The sequence below is a fragment of the Boleophthalmus pectinirostris genome, unplaced genomic scaffold (genome assembly GCF_026225935.1).
Source record: "Boleophthalmus pectinirostris isolate CB_2022bp ecotype Guang Dong unplaced genomic scaffold, ASM2622593v1 HiC_scaffold_2, whole genome shotgun sequence".
Taxonomy (NCBI): domain Eukaryota; kingdom Metazoa; phylum Chordata; class Actinopteri; order Gobiiformes; family Gobiidae; genus Boleophthalmus; species Boleophthalmus pectinirostris.
The window spans coordinates 26,161,377-26,175,605 of NW_026571152.1; the positions used below are offsets into that span (position 1 = coordinate 26,161,377).

General features: G+C 39.9%; 2 protein-coding genes across 2 annotated transcripts; both read right to left on the reverse strand.

Moving 5' to 3' along the window:
* Positions 1 to 3,258: 3,258 nt before the first annotated feature.
* On the reverse strand, positions 3,259 to 10,167 carry csnk2a2b (casein kinase 2, alpha prime polypeptide b). The gene is made up of 12 exons (XM_020934831.2): positions 9,332 to 10,167; positions 7,942 to 8,053; positions 7,375 to 7,476; positions 6,472 to 6,522; positions 6,260 to 6,319; positions 5,798 to 5,881; positions 5,299 to 5,409; positions 5,085 to 5,186; positions 4,868 to 4,968; positions 4,581 to 4,729; positions 4,428 to 4,511; positions 3,259 to 3,775 (listed from the first exon to the last, which is right to left on the reverse strand). The coding sequence occupies exons 1-11, from the start codon at positions 9,433 to 9,435 to the stop codon at positions 4,435 to 4,437; spliced, it is 1,053 nt and encodes a 350-aa protein (XP_020790490.1). The 5' UTR covers positions 9,436 to 10,167; the 3' UTR covers positions 3,259 to 3,775; positions 4,428 to 4,434.
* Positions 10,168 to 11,008: 841 nt separating this feature from the next.
* On the reverse strand, positions 11,009 to 14,223 carry LOC110169626 (zinc finger protein 319-like; the record flags this gene model as incomplete). Its single annotated transcript, XM_055155948.1, has 1 exon — positions 11,009 to 14,223. A coding segment is annotated over one exon (1,155 nt), but the record flags the coding sequence as incomplete, so codon positions are not given.
* Between the last annotated feature and the right edge of the window lie 6 nt (positions 14,224 to 14,229).

The following is a 14,229-nucleotide window of genomic DNA, read 5'->3' on the forward strand; positions in this document are numbered from 1 at the left end:
AAGTATTTTGGCTTTTGTATTTTAACTTGTGCATACTGTGGGGAACTGCACTTAGTATTGGTATTAGTAGTTTATGGGGGTTCTTTCTATACTCATATTTCAGTAAAAGTGGGTGAGTAATTTGTTTAGTGTATGCATGTTTTATTTAGAAGTTATTTCCAGTTAGGTATGGCTCAATATGAATGTTTTGTTGTTGTGGTCAATAGCCTACTGATATTAAGCTTCAAAAATCCATAACAAGGACCAGAAATGCATGTTTGGTTACATTATTGTATTAAATGTTTGCATTAAAACTGATATCTGGGGAAACATACTCATCATCAACATCCCCTATCAGTGAACTGGGCCTATTCTATGTCCTTGTTGTATAGGTCATTAGGAAAGGTTTGAAATACAGATTGGTCTTCTGACATGATGCTTACTGTGTGTGTGTGTGTGTGTGTGTGTGTGTGTGTGTGTGTGTGTGTGTGTGTGTGTGTGTGTGTGTGTGTGTGTGTGTGTGTGTGTGTGCGTGCGTGCGTGCGTGCGTGCGTGCGCGCGCGTGTGTGTGTGCAATCCTGTGTGTCTGTGTGTGGGTCCGCTGTGAGTGAGTACCACTGATGTAAGTCAATCTCTTCTGGACAACTGTGTTATCAGAGTCCACTAATTAAAAGTGAGTGTGCATTATATGTGTGGTCTAAATGCAGACACATAGCATCATCATATTACACTAGATTCAAAGAAGTAGATGTATTTGTGGTTTTGCAACTTTAAGAATGGATCTATTTCATAACAGACATCCCTGACCTGAGATTTTATGTTTTGGTTCACAGTGTGCATCCTACTATGGTCCCGGTAGTGGGTATGGGAGGCCGTCCAGAGGAGACTACTTGTCCATGTTCATGTACCGTGGACCACGCTTCACGCCCCAGCCTCGCCTGTCCCATCACGACCCCAACATGACCCTGAGGCAGATCTGCCGCATGCTCAAGATAATGAAACAGGTCAAAAAGAGGGAGAGGGCTGCTACTGCTGCAGCTGCAGCTGCTGCTAACACCAGGTGAGTCCAAGCATGAGCCTGTCCATTAGGGGTTATTTTGTACTAATGCAGTGAAATCCAGTTGGTTAAAACCTAAAATGCCTTTCTCTATTTTGAATCCTCACCCACTACACCTTAGTACCTGCAGCCAGTCATGAGTCAGTGCTAGCGCTAGTGCAGCCTCTGCAGCTCAGTGAGTGAATTCTGGAGGTTCTAAGCGTTCACATGAGGCCTGTGTGTGTGTCCTCTATCTGCACTGGTAACTCAGGATCAGTTGTGACTGTAGTACTTATTGTACAATATTAAGAGTGCAGGATACATACTGGTAAAGTTTGAACTGAGAGGCACAAAATCTTTTTTTTGTTTTTTAAATTTTTTGGCTGTATGAAACTACAATACTACAACACTTGAGTGCAATACGAACATTTCCTCTTTAACTTCCTGGTGTAAACAATTATTCCTAAACTACACTGATTTAGGTAACAAAATCGTGCAAAGCAGTCTCTCAGTGATACAATTTTTTATGTATAAACCGTCAGTGTGTTTTGACTTGTGTGCCCATTCATCAGGCTCATTAGGTACATTATTGATGTAATAAGCAGACCTTAGTTACCCTGTGAGTGGACTGTGATCACACTATGCTCTGTCAGGACAGGCCAGGAGAAACAAGAGTTGCCTCTGAATAATTCACTCTCCTGTGAGCTCTTCTCATCTCTCTTTGTACTTGTCTTTGCAGGAAGCAGACCTCCATGGTCCAGGCTCCAGCTTCACCAGGATCCAAATGTGAGAAGAGGTGCGTGCCATGCATTCGCTACAGGCGTTGTATAAAGCGTGTTGGCTGACAGTAGGCCCCCGTGGCCTGCCCCCCTCGCGGTCACAGGGGAGATCAACCTTTGCGTTCTGCAATGAATATAGACACATTTTGTTGAACAGTTCCTTTTGAAAACATAGATGATCTATTTTCTCATCTATTTTCTTATTATACAGTCTGAAAGAGTTTAGCCAGTTATGTAATCCATGTTGTTCTGAGTCTGGTCTGTATTGCAAAGGAGAAATAAAATTCTGTCAACTGGGCAAAAGTTTGTTTGTTTTTTTATCTGGCCTGTAAATGTATAAGGCCACCATGATTCATTGCATCAGTGTAAATAACAATTGGCAGCAAAAGTTGCACACTGCATCATGTCAAAAAAAATGTTTAAAGTGTTTTAAATATGATATTTATTCCTGTTTGTGCATGTAACTATATCAGATTTGTAGTTTTAGACTGAATATAGCTGGAATCTTGATGTTTTGGCTTCTGGAAATTTCTGTGAAATATTAAATTATATAAACCTTCAAAATCAGTGATTTTGTTGTGTCTTCCTGTCTTAACTTGCTGCACTGATTGGTGTTGTGTTTACTGTGTTTAGCAGTCAGACATCAAGATCTTAACTCTAATCTATCTAAATGAGACCAGTCCAGTGTGGAAAGTCCAGCTCAGCTTTAGGACAGAGACAGAACACCTGGACCTTGTGACCCAACAGTTACCAATGTTGGTCAGACAAGTTGGCTCTGATGAATCTTTCATGGGCAGGATGTAAAAGGTGTATAGGCCCCCGGCAGTGTGAGTGACTGTGTGTGTGTGTGGCGCTCTGGATCAGGTTGTAGAACAGGAAAACACAGCTCTGGTTTCTGTACAGACTGAAGCCAATACGTTAGCCGCTCACTTACACACAATGACAACAGACCAACAGTGGGTGACCTGAAAAAGGAAATGCCTGTTCATATGAGATATACAGCTTTAGGATATCCAGGTTTTGAATACTAATAATACGAAATGCATCATATGAATTGATTATATTACCTAATAATCACGTTTTATAGAACGGTTTATATGTATGATTATGAGGGAGAGTACAAGGGTAAATGTTACACAGGGATTTTGTGCAACATGGAGGTCCTCTAACAGAGTCCTTACCATCAATTTGCAAAAGGATCAACAACCTTATGAATATTAGTATATGACAGAATTGCTTTGTACACTATACTATTTCAGGGTGCTCCCATGTGAATTGTGTTTTTATACAATTAAAATGTATTTTCAACATCAAAACATCACTTGGAGCAAGTTTTAAAAGATGTATCATTTTAATCTGCTCATTTTTGGTCAAAAATGTTATGATCTCTTCTGGCTTAGGTTATCAGGATGTCATATCATCCTTAAAAAAGGTTTAAAAAAAAAAAAGAAGCAACTTCACACATTTTCATCTAAATAAAAATCATTTATTTTCATTAATATTATTATTATCATTGTCATTCTATCTAGAGAGAGTCCACCATGCCACTTTCTGAACTGGAGTAGTGCTAAGACATCGGTGTGCCTGTTGGGTACAAGAGGAGGAGGGGCTATAGGCGCACACTCCTGTTCATTCTCCATGCTGATGCAAACCAAGATGACCAGAGAGACCAGGAAAAGAAGAACTGTCTTTAAAGTCCTTGTTGACCTACGTGAGACAGAGCTGGAATAAAACCATTGAAGGAAAAGACGTTCGGTACAGGGGCAGCTTCGAGCTCATTGGTCAGACTTGTAGACAGGGAACCAGGACAAGCCAATCACAGACGGATACAGAGGAGGAGGGCGTGTTCACATGTCTGTGCTTAGACTGAGGTGTGTGAAGGAGTGTGTATCCATTTGTTCCATTGTCACTGTACACTTGTCAAAGTTACTGTCACAACTGGGTACAAAGTTGAGGTAACAGACGAACTTCTTGTCCTCTTCTGTAGAAAGAAACACAAGAATAACTAAATTACATACAGTAACATTGAATGGGAAGCTCCTGTGCCAGTACAGGGTTTCTACTATTTCAAAGATAGTAACTGAAAGAAACATGGCTGCACATTCACCCTTTCTGACCACTGTCACACAGGCATGGTGAGGGAAGAGTCTTGCCCAAGTATATCTTAACAATATAGAGTAACATATTTCAATTTATTTTTTTGGCTCACGTGTGGGATGAAAACAGGTGTTACATCTGCCATCTAGTTGTAAAAAAATATTAGACAAACTTACAAATGGCAGCTTTAATGTCAGAAATTAAGGAGAGACATTAGGCAAATGCAAATAGTTGGATTTGAGAGTTCAACTCACAACCCCTTCATCAGTAAACCATTGGGAAGCGCATGAAGCAAGATTCTAATTGCCAGCACTTGGTTACACAATCCACCTCTATCACTTTATCATTTGAGCGCTGTCACCCTAAAGTCAATCAGACTGTGTCAACAGCAGGGGGTCAGACTAAGATTCTCTACTTCTAAAAAAAATATTAGTAAAAATATTCTCCAGAATACTGAAAAGCCAGGCTCCTTAAGCTATATCTGTCTTTTCAATGTTACTATGTGTTAATAAGGTAAAAAAGAAACAAAGCTTTACCCATGTTTCATCGAGCTGTAGTGTTGCCACTGGAAACAATGTTGTTCTCAGAATTTGAAAGAGATTGCTCCTTTACCACTGGATCTGAAAAAAGAACAGTGATAATGATATTCATCTCCTATGGATACTGTTCTATAGTCTGTGTCTTCTTACAGAAGTATGGATGCTCCATGGCCTCAGTGGCGGTCAGTCTTTGTTGATGGTCGTATCGTAGCAGCTTGTCCAGCAGATCCAGAGCCTCGGGGCTCACCAGGTGCTGGTTCTCTGTCTGCACAAACTGTTCCCATCGCTTCCTGCTCTGTCTACAAATGAAAAAAAAAACACACAAAACAATTAAAATTATTTTCAACCTTTTCTCCTGTACACCAGTATACAAGTCTATTATAAATGTAAATCAGTAAAAATATGTGGGTGTTTTCTGGGTATTCAGTGACACTTACTGTCCGAGCAGGTCCTTGAAGCGTGGGTCCAGTTCAATGTGGTATTTTCGTAGGTAACCAAAAAGCTCATCTGTTCCTAGCACTTTGGCAATACGCACCAGCTGTGAATAAAGAAAATATATGACTGAATTTGGGACACAAATGTTTGTTGTTTTGGTATTCAAAGCCAATTCTCTTGTTTTAAAAATAAATTATTTCGTTTGCATTGGGGCAATACCTGATCATAGTTATCTTGTCCATGGAAGAAAGGCTCCTTCTGAAAGATCATACTGGCCAACATACAGCCCAAACTCCACATGTCTAGACTGTAGTCATACATCTGCAGCACAGCATTAAAAACACGAGACCAGTTATGATAAAATTAGATGAGGATGGAGAGAGTGGCATAAATTAACTTGGAAAATGATGTTTTGTCAAGAATAGACTTTTACCTGATAGTCCACCAGCAGCTCGGGGCCTTTGAAGTATCTAGAGGCAACTCGGACATTGTATTCCTGGGATGGGTGGTAGAACTCTGCCAAACCCCAGTCTATAAGGCGTAGCTGTGAAAAGCATACAAACATTAGCATAAAAATAGCTTTGACAGTCTTAATGAAGTTTCTGCTTCACAAATATATAATAATAATAATAATGAATTATGTATTAAGCTTTGCATAAGCATTATATTAACACTTTCTTCTGATTTAAACATTTCTGGTACAGTACAGATTACAATGAATGTTTATTTAGGAGATGAACTGATGCAGGTCTGCTGCCCTCTGCTGGTAAACAGTACAAAATTTCCAAAAGATAAAACTATAAATTAATTAAATCACATTGCAATGACTAAAACTGAAAATGACTCATGCTGGAAACATAAGAATATAAAATTAGCTGAAACAGCGTGTTGGTGTTTGAATAAAGAATGAAAAAAAAATCCGACCCACCCACCTTTCTCAACTGGTGGTCGATCATCACATTGTGAGGTTTGACGTCTCGATGCATGATTCCCATGCTGTGACAGTAGTCCAGAGCCTTTCAGAAACAGACAGGTGCATTGTTAGACATGAATATAATAATGGAGGGATGGGGATGGAGTTTGTCTAATTATGGCTGAATGCAACAAAACTGAAAAAACATATGCAACTAGAACTTGATTCAAACACTGGTTTAAATCCAAGAAATTATTGTTAGTTTTGGTTCATAACATCAATTTTAACACATCAAAGTTGTTTATTTTTAAAAATTATAATAAGATGGGACAACTAGACTTAAGAGACTTAATGTGCAGATTTGTAGTTGTGTATTGGAGACCTTAATCACTTATGTGAATACAACCAAACCTTTTGTAATTGTGACACATTGAACAGCTAAAGCAGAGACAAGTCTACAATGCTGAGGCCACACTCTCACCTTCAGTAGTTCATACATGTAGAAACGGATATCATAATCTGTCAACTTCTGGTACAGCTCCTGTGAGAATAATAAACATGCATCAAGGTCAGTACTATGGAAAATATTAACCTTTTTGTCCCTTCATCTCTTGAGCTACTGATTGATTTCAAAGACACGCCTGGCCCACATGAGCAGAGCTAGCATGCAGCACAGAGCAAATTGTATTGTACCTTAAAGTCTGTGTTGTTGATGCATTCAAAGACGAGAGCTGGAGTTCTAGACTGGAGAACCACCACAGAGAGACACAGAAGAGTTGAAATCACAAACAGGATGTAGTTCATTACTGATTCAACCCCTTATTTTTAGCCAGAGAACTTTTTGATTTACAACAGATGCAACAGATCATCAGCAAACAACACGACACAGTTGATTTTCAAACAATAAAGAAACAGTTTAAAATAGTGCAGTTCATTGTTGTGTTCAGAACAGGAAAGTTGCAATGGCCTATATTCTGCTTCAGTATTTTTCAGAATTGGAAGCTCTTTAACATGCAGACTGGTTCCACCACAGCTTGATGTGTGGAGGAGGCGCTAAAAATACTCAGAGCAAAAAATATGGAGCTTGAGGAATGCCCACATCGAACTAGAATCAGATAGCACCTTAGGCAGGGTTAAAATATTAGTTAATTCTGGCTGGCATTAAGAAATAAGAAAAATTGTTTTATGTCATTTTTTTTCCAAGATGATACAGACATTCAAAGTGATCTAATGAGGAAGATTATACAAAGCACTTTCCTAAACACCCCAATATTAAAAATTACACATTATCACATGCAGAGATAAATTTGCGTGGCCAGCCAAGGCTACAGGCTGGTTCGTACACTTTTCAACAACATGTATTCTGTCTGTTGTCACAAGTTCTGATGGGCATGATTGAGATTTAACCATTCAGAAAATGCAAGGTCTACTCTAAAAAACAAAGGGGGAAAAAAAAAGAATGGTACTACTAATCTGCCCTGAGAAATATGTTTTTACTGAATACTGAAAAGTACCAGAAAAGTACATCCGAATGGTTCTCTCAGTTTGAAAACACCTCATGTATATAGATGGCGCCTACAGTCACGTAAAACTCACCACGGGGTCTTTAACTGTGTCCACCAGACGGATAATGTTGGTTCCTCCTCTCAGATTTTCTAGGATTTTGATCTCTCGTTTTATCTTCTTCTTTTTTACTGGCTGTTTTAAAATACCACAAACACACACACAGCACAGAGGGTTAAATGTAGAGATGTCAGAATCTGTGAGGGAGGCCCTGCGCTGCCTCATGTGGAAGCTGCTGATTTGGCTGCAGCAGCATCCGTCTGTCAATCTCTGCACACTCCAGCCTTTGGGAGGGCCAAGGTTACGCTATCAACATGCCTGACAAGTAATTTGACACTGCCTTTGTCTAACAGCTAAGCTAACTGGCATGTCTACGGCACGAGAAACATAATGGCAAAGCCTAATCCATAGATTATCTAAATATGTGACTGTATTCTTAAAAGTAACAGCTGAAACAGCAGAAGTGACAAGAATGGATATCTTTATCAATTAAACAATGCATACACATTTGCCATCGTGACACTGTAACTGCAGGCACCAGTACTGTTGCATTTCTACCAACTGAATCCAAAGAAATGAATGAGACTGAAAAGTATTTACCTTTAGGATTTTAACCACCACTTTCTCATTGTTTGTGATGTTTATGGCCTCAAATACTTCACTGTACTTCCCTCTGCCCAGTTTTCGAACCAGCTGGTAGTCTTCCTGGTTGCTATAGGGACAAACAGAAGAGCAAAAGTGTGAATATGACAAAAAAAGAAATGTTCCTGGTTACAATGTGCAGTTAAAACAGGGGTAGTCACTGAGTAAAAGCATTTGTGATCAAGCTCAAACAAGTGAGAACAAATCTCAAGCTAAAGGTTAATTCAGTCAAGTGAAGACGGACACAGACCAATCTGAGCAGTCCAGCCACTAGAGAGTAAACACAAGTGACATCACAATTATTGCATTACTCCATCTGAGGCAGCTGTTGACAGTGACTTGGTCCTAGACATGCATCGATCATTTTATCTTTTGATTTATAATAAACTTCATTTTAGTTGGTGACAGTTAAACAGCATTCAACATCTTATAAGTTTGAACAACGAACTTTGATGACCTTAATATTTTAGCTCTATCTTTGTGTCTTATTTTTTCCAGAGTCATATGTCGTCTGTAATGATTTTGTTTGTTTATGTGGCTATTTTTAATGTCTCATGGTGCACTTGGCGTTTTGCACATGTTTTTCCCATCTATTTTTAACTACAAGTGGCAAACAAACTAACATAACTTGACACAATACAAAATATCTATCTAGATAAAAATATTGGTTCCAAGCGAAACCTGTCACCGCCCTTGAAGGTGCATTGTGTAAGTCTCCATGGAAATGTTATGACTTTGTCTATAATGTTCCCCAGTATGGTATTAAACCAAACCAGACCAAGTTACTGGTCAGATCTGTGAAGAGGCGTCCCCCGCTCACAGTCAGAATAATGTTTTTAATGTAATTTTTGAGCTATAAAACCACCTGGAATTGAATAAATTTGAGGTAGGGCATATCCACACACAAGCAGGTGACAAAACCTTCCACCAGAAAAGTTACACAATGCACCTTTAAGGATTTAATGCTAAAATCAGATTTCTCAGGAAGTGTATGACGTCTTGTATATAGCTGAGATTTAATTTACTTATTTTTCCATTTTATTTTGACTTGTACATACATTTATATACTTATGTCTTAGTTCACATCTGTCTCTTGCAATTTTTTTTTTTTACGTTTTTTACTCTTTGTTACATTGTGATGTGTGAGCTACTGTGTCCAAATAATTTCCCTTGTAGATCAATAAACTTTGTCTAAATCTAAGTCTAAGTTACTACAACATCCAACTGAGAAAATGTGGCGATTACAACAGACAGCAAATTGGCAAGCACCGACAGAGTAGTAGTAGAGTTCATTTGTACAATTTTCATATTTATACAAAACTGTGAGCCAAATAAAAACAGTACTTACTTCCAGTTAGGTACGTGGGCCTCGTAATCCCAGTACTCCCGGCTTTTCAACGTATTGACATCTGCGTAAACACGGGACTTACTACCAGCCACCGGACCCGGCATGGCGAGTGCCTGGGGCTCAGGGGGGGATCAGGGGGCACTTTCACACACCGGGGCAGAGGCTGGAGACACCAAACCAATAACGGGGTCTGTGTGAAAGTGCGGTGGAAGAGAAAAAACGAGCCTCCTTCTGCAGCCCAAAGGAGACAGAGGGGGACAGCAGAGTGGAATTCTTGGTCACAACCAAATGAGTCCAGTGCTGTTTTATTAAAGAGTTTACAGCAAATATAAGCAGGAACGAGGAAGTACAAGCGTCGAGGTAGAGAAAATACAGACCCTAAGGAGGCCACGAAAGAAGAGAAAAATGGGGTTGTTGCGCTGAAAATCCCGAGTCCCGTAAATGAAATATTAAAAAATGTTCATATACAACTAGAAGATGAAGAGTCCCGCGGTGGTCCGATGTTAGCTATCAATCAAGGGCTGATGAGAGGGATGAAGCGGGGGTCGAGCAGCAGCAGAGGGGGTGGAGTAGCCAAAGAGATCGATGTTGTTAGCTAACGTTAGCAGCAAAGCTACCGGAGAGGAGCGGAGATGTCGCACAGACGGAGGGCGCTCATCGGCGGAGCCCGCTTCATGTGCGGCCGGTCGTGGGGGGAGAGCAGAGCCGTGGGGGCCTGGACACAGCAGCCGGGAGTGGGGCCCGTATTCGGGGGTATCTGTACAGCAGACCACCCGGTCGTAAGCGCAGGGAAAGGGAAGCGAATTACGATAGAACAGCAGCGAGCTCCCCGGAAGTGAACCTGGACCAACGGCTGAGTGCACCCCACAAAATGACCATAGCGCCCTCTAGCGATGAGAATTTAGTGTGACATTGTACTCCGCTGTATTCATTAGGGGTGTGCAAAAATATTGAAATATCGACATATCGTATCGTTTAATATGATGATACAGTATCGATATCGTGGGCTGCTGTATCGATATATAGAGTATTTTTTCTATATTTAACTAAATAATTTTGTTACAGTGCCACAGTTTTGTTGCTTGTTTAGAGAAAGGAAACTCGTATATGCAACACATTTGACATTTTCACTGTTTTGATGATTAAAATATTTGTGTTTCAGATGAACTTTGCACAAGAAGTGGTTTAACAAAGACTTTTAGTGTCACAGCCATGACTTAGCCTTTATTTTATATTAAACCATGTTGATTGGATTTGAAATATGTCGTATCGAATCAAAAGCTCACTGTATCGAGATATGTATCGTATTGTGGCCTATGTATCGAGATATGTATCGTATCGGCAACTTCTTAATGATACCCAGCCCTAGTATTCATGTAGTCTAAAATCAAATTATACATGTGCACAGTATGCATAACACATATATATAAGAAACTGCACTGCCTTGTGCTTTGGCGATATTTCTGTGTACATGTGGTGAAAATCCCTAGACAAATTTATTTTAAAATTAAGGAAACATTGTTTATCAATTGAATACCTTTTTAGTAAAGCATTTGCAATTACATGGTGCTCAATATATATATACATTTCTTTTGTAGAGTTATGAGTTATGGACTTTATCTTAAACATGTACTATCACTAATTTTTTTTTTTTAAAAAGAAGAAAATTAAGTTAACTACTTATGAAAAGGTTTATTTTTAATGCCATATGTAACCGAATGCTACATCAGATAATCTTGAATACACATTCTGCACATACTTTCAAAGTTACAATGTCTTATTTTTCAAAACAATTCATACATACAATTCAAGTGAATAAAAAAACGTTTTGTAAAAAAATAGGGCACAAGCGAATGGGTTGAAAACAGTTTTATAGAAGAGAGCACAAAACTAACAGAGAAGGCATGCAGGACTCAGTCTCGAGTGAACTGTGAACATGGCAGAAGGTGTTTGGGACAAGTGCCACTGCTTACTGTTATGCCCTCTGTAATACCAAGACGACAGTGGCACTGGACACTATCAGTGTCTCCGGTTTTCTCTAACATTTACTGAACATTATTAAACATGGTTCTTATTCGTTAGAAGTAAACACTTGTAACCGATTCTATTAGCACCCATTAATACACATACTTCAATAAACAAGTTATAATATATTTGTAAAGACCCCATGCTGGTATATGCAGGTTAAGCATGGGCCAGTATACTGACTTTTGATCTGTTTGTCCTAAATATATATAGAGGTAAAGTAAACACTCATTTAACTGGATTAGAATGCTAGAAAAACCTTGTAACTAGATAATTTGTGAATCTGCATTACAGACATTTGAAAAATACATTTAAATGATAGTTATGGACAGAAGTCAAAGGGCACAGAGTCCCGGGACAGTGTTAAAAAACAACAAATCCAAAATGTTTGTGTAATATAAATATAAAAAAAACACTGCAAATGGACATGAAACACTTAAAGGGAAGGGGGACAGAACAAATCAGAGCAGGTAAATTATATATGTAAAAATGTTCACCATTCAAACAAGGTTAACTTCATTCATAAAAACTACTACTAGGCTAAATACTACACGTAACAGCACAATATGTCTCAAACGTCAGCATCCTCTGTGCAGGTGCCTCTGTTAAGTTATACTCACAGATAGATAACTTCAACTTATAACAAAGAGTTCTGAGAAAGGGGGGCTTTAAAACATTTCTTCTTTCACTTACAGCCAGTTACATTCACACACACAGAACCTTCCTGGAAATTCCTGGAATACAGACAAAACAAACTAAACAAAAGCCTTTGTTAAAATATTTGGCAAAAGCGGGAATAGAAAAACAGTGTAATACATAAGAAAAATTTGTTGCTTTGTTTTTGGAAGTGGACAAGTCTCAGTTCAACTCATAGTATTTACAGGAGCGTTACACCCATCATGCTCATGTGTGCCTGTTACGTAATTACAAATAATTGCCGTTACATATTTTGCCTGTAGTTGATATAGTGTTTTGGTTAAGAGATTGCAGTTAAATCAGCTGCCCATTGCACACTATGGCAGAGGGTCAGTCACCGATTTGTCTCCATGGAGATGCTGCTTGGCCAAGAATGTTCCACAGAGTGCTGCAGCTTGTGCGACTCCATGGACACAGCTCACAGTAAATAAAGTATGTTAATTTTTAATGCAACAAAAGCAAGCTAAATGAAATGGCATCCTGTGGAACATTTTAGGCAATACAAAAACATCTCAACAGAGACAAAAGGATGGCACACCTCCCCAACAGAAAAGTTATACTGCAGCTTTTAAATATTTTGATTATTGTACTTTTACCTACACCGTTAGTAAAATATTTCATGGCAGAATATGTGTTCTTTGTTCTAGTAAAATGAAAGTGAAATAGAGTAATGGAATTGTGAGGAGATATGGTGGTAATGAAATGTGGCCTTTATAACACAGTAAAGCATGCATTAGGATATCATTGAGTGGACCTTAATAATCAGTTGTAACTTATGTTTGCCAGAAGCTGAATAATTACACCAGAGAAGCAAAGTTAAAAAGGACGAATGAACCAAGTTGAAATGTTGAAACAATCAGTGCAACTGTAATATTGGTTTAGATACAAAAGATCTTACAGAAGAGACTAAATTAAAAATATTTTACTGGACTAAATACTAGGCTAAATGTTACCAGATCTAAATACATAAAACTGTACAAGCCAACTGAGTTACACCTTGGAGTTTCTGAAGGCGGTTACAGACACTGGGACACAGGGTAACCGCCGCCGTCTGCTGTGTGCTGCACAGTATGGTCCTGCAAGGAGTTGATGTCACTAAAGCGCTCCCCGCACCACACACATTTGAACTGGCCCTCTCTGGTGTGGGTGCTGGCGTGTTTGTTGAGGTGTTCACGCTGCTTGAAACACTTGTTGCAGTGGTCACACTTGTAGGGCTTCTCCCCAGTGTGCACTCGTTTGTGTCTGTTCAGGTCAGATGAGTATTTGAAACGTTTCTCACAGTCCGGACACTTCAGCGGCTTCTCTCTCGATGGGTCACATCGGTGCTGCACAAAGTCTGAAGAGGACACGAAGCGACGGTCACAAAGAGAACACTTCAATGGCTTCTCCTGACAGTGAGAGTTCTGATGCCGCTGTAATGTGGAGCTCTTCTTGTAACCTTTACCACAAACATCACACTTGTACGGTTTATCAGGGGAGCTGACAGGGGACTCGCCACACTTGTGTCTGAGCAGATCACCTGACTGGCTGAACTCTTTCTGGCATGAGCCGCATTTGAACAGGTTGTCCATGCCATGGACATGCTGATGATAGAGGAGGTGAGAAGGCTGCATAAAACACTTGTCACACAGGTTACATTTGAAAGGCCGATCTGTGGGGTCTTGATGCGAGCGTCTGTGGCGCACCAGAGCATACTGCTGCTTGAAGCTCATCTGACACTCGTCACAGTGGAAAGGCCGCTCCTCTGAGTGTGTGCGCTCGTGCTGACGGAGATCTGAGGGACGCTTGAACCCTTTGCCACAAGTGGCACAGCGAAAGGGCCGTGAACCCTGTGGGTGGCATGGGTGGTGAAGGAGCTCTGCAGACTCTTTAAAATGTAGTTCACATAAATTGCATTTGAACAAGTGCTCTCCAGAGTGGACATACATGTGACGGACCAGGTGGGAGCGATGCTTGAAACTCTTCTCACAAACCGCACACTTGAATGGCCTCTCATTGCTATGGGTCCGCTGGTGATGTTGTAAGTGTGACGACTGGCTGAATGCTTTATCGCATATATCACATTTAAAAGGCTTTTCTCCTGTGTGAACACGCTCGTGCCGAGTCAGTTCAGACAAATGTTTAAAGCCCTTCTGGCACACAGAGCACTTGTATGGTCTGTCCCTGGCTGATGGAAA

Excerpts from the sequence above, each read along its gene's own strand:
- csnk2a2b (XM_020934831.2), bottom strand. The coding sequence starts at position 9,435 with ATGCCGGGTCCGGTGGCTGGTAGTAAGTCCCGTGTTTACGCAGATGTC. Across the intron at positions 5,410-5,797 it reads TCGACCACCAGTTGAGAAAG|CTACGCCTTATAGACTGGGG; the intron begins GTGGGTGGGTCG and ends TGCTTTTCACAG. Across the intron at positions 4,730-4,867 it reads TTCAAGGACCTGCTCGGACA|ACAGAGCAGGAAGCGATGGG; the intron begins GTAAGTGTCACT and ends TTTCATTTGTAG.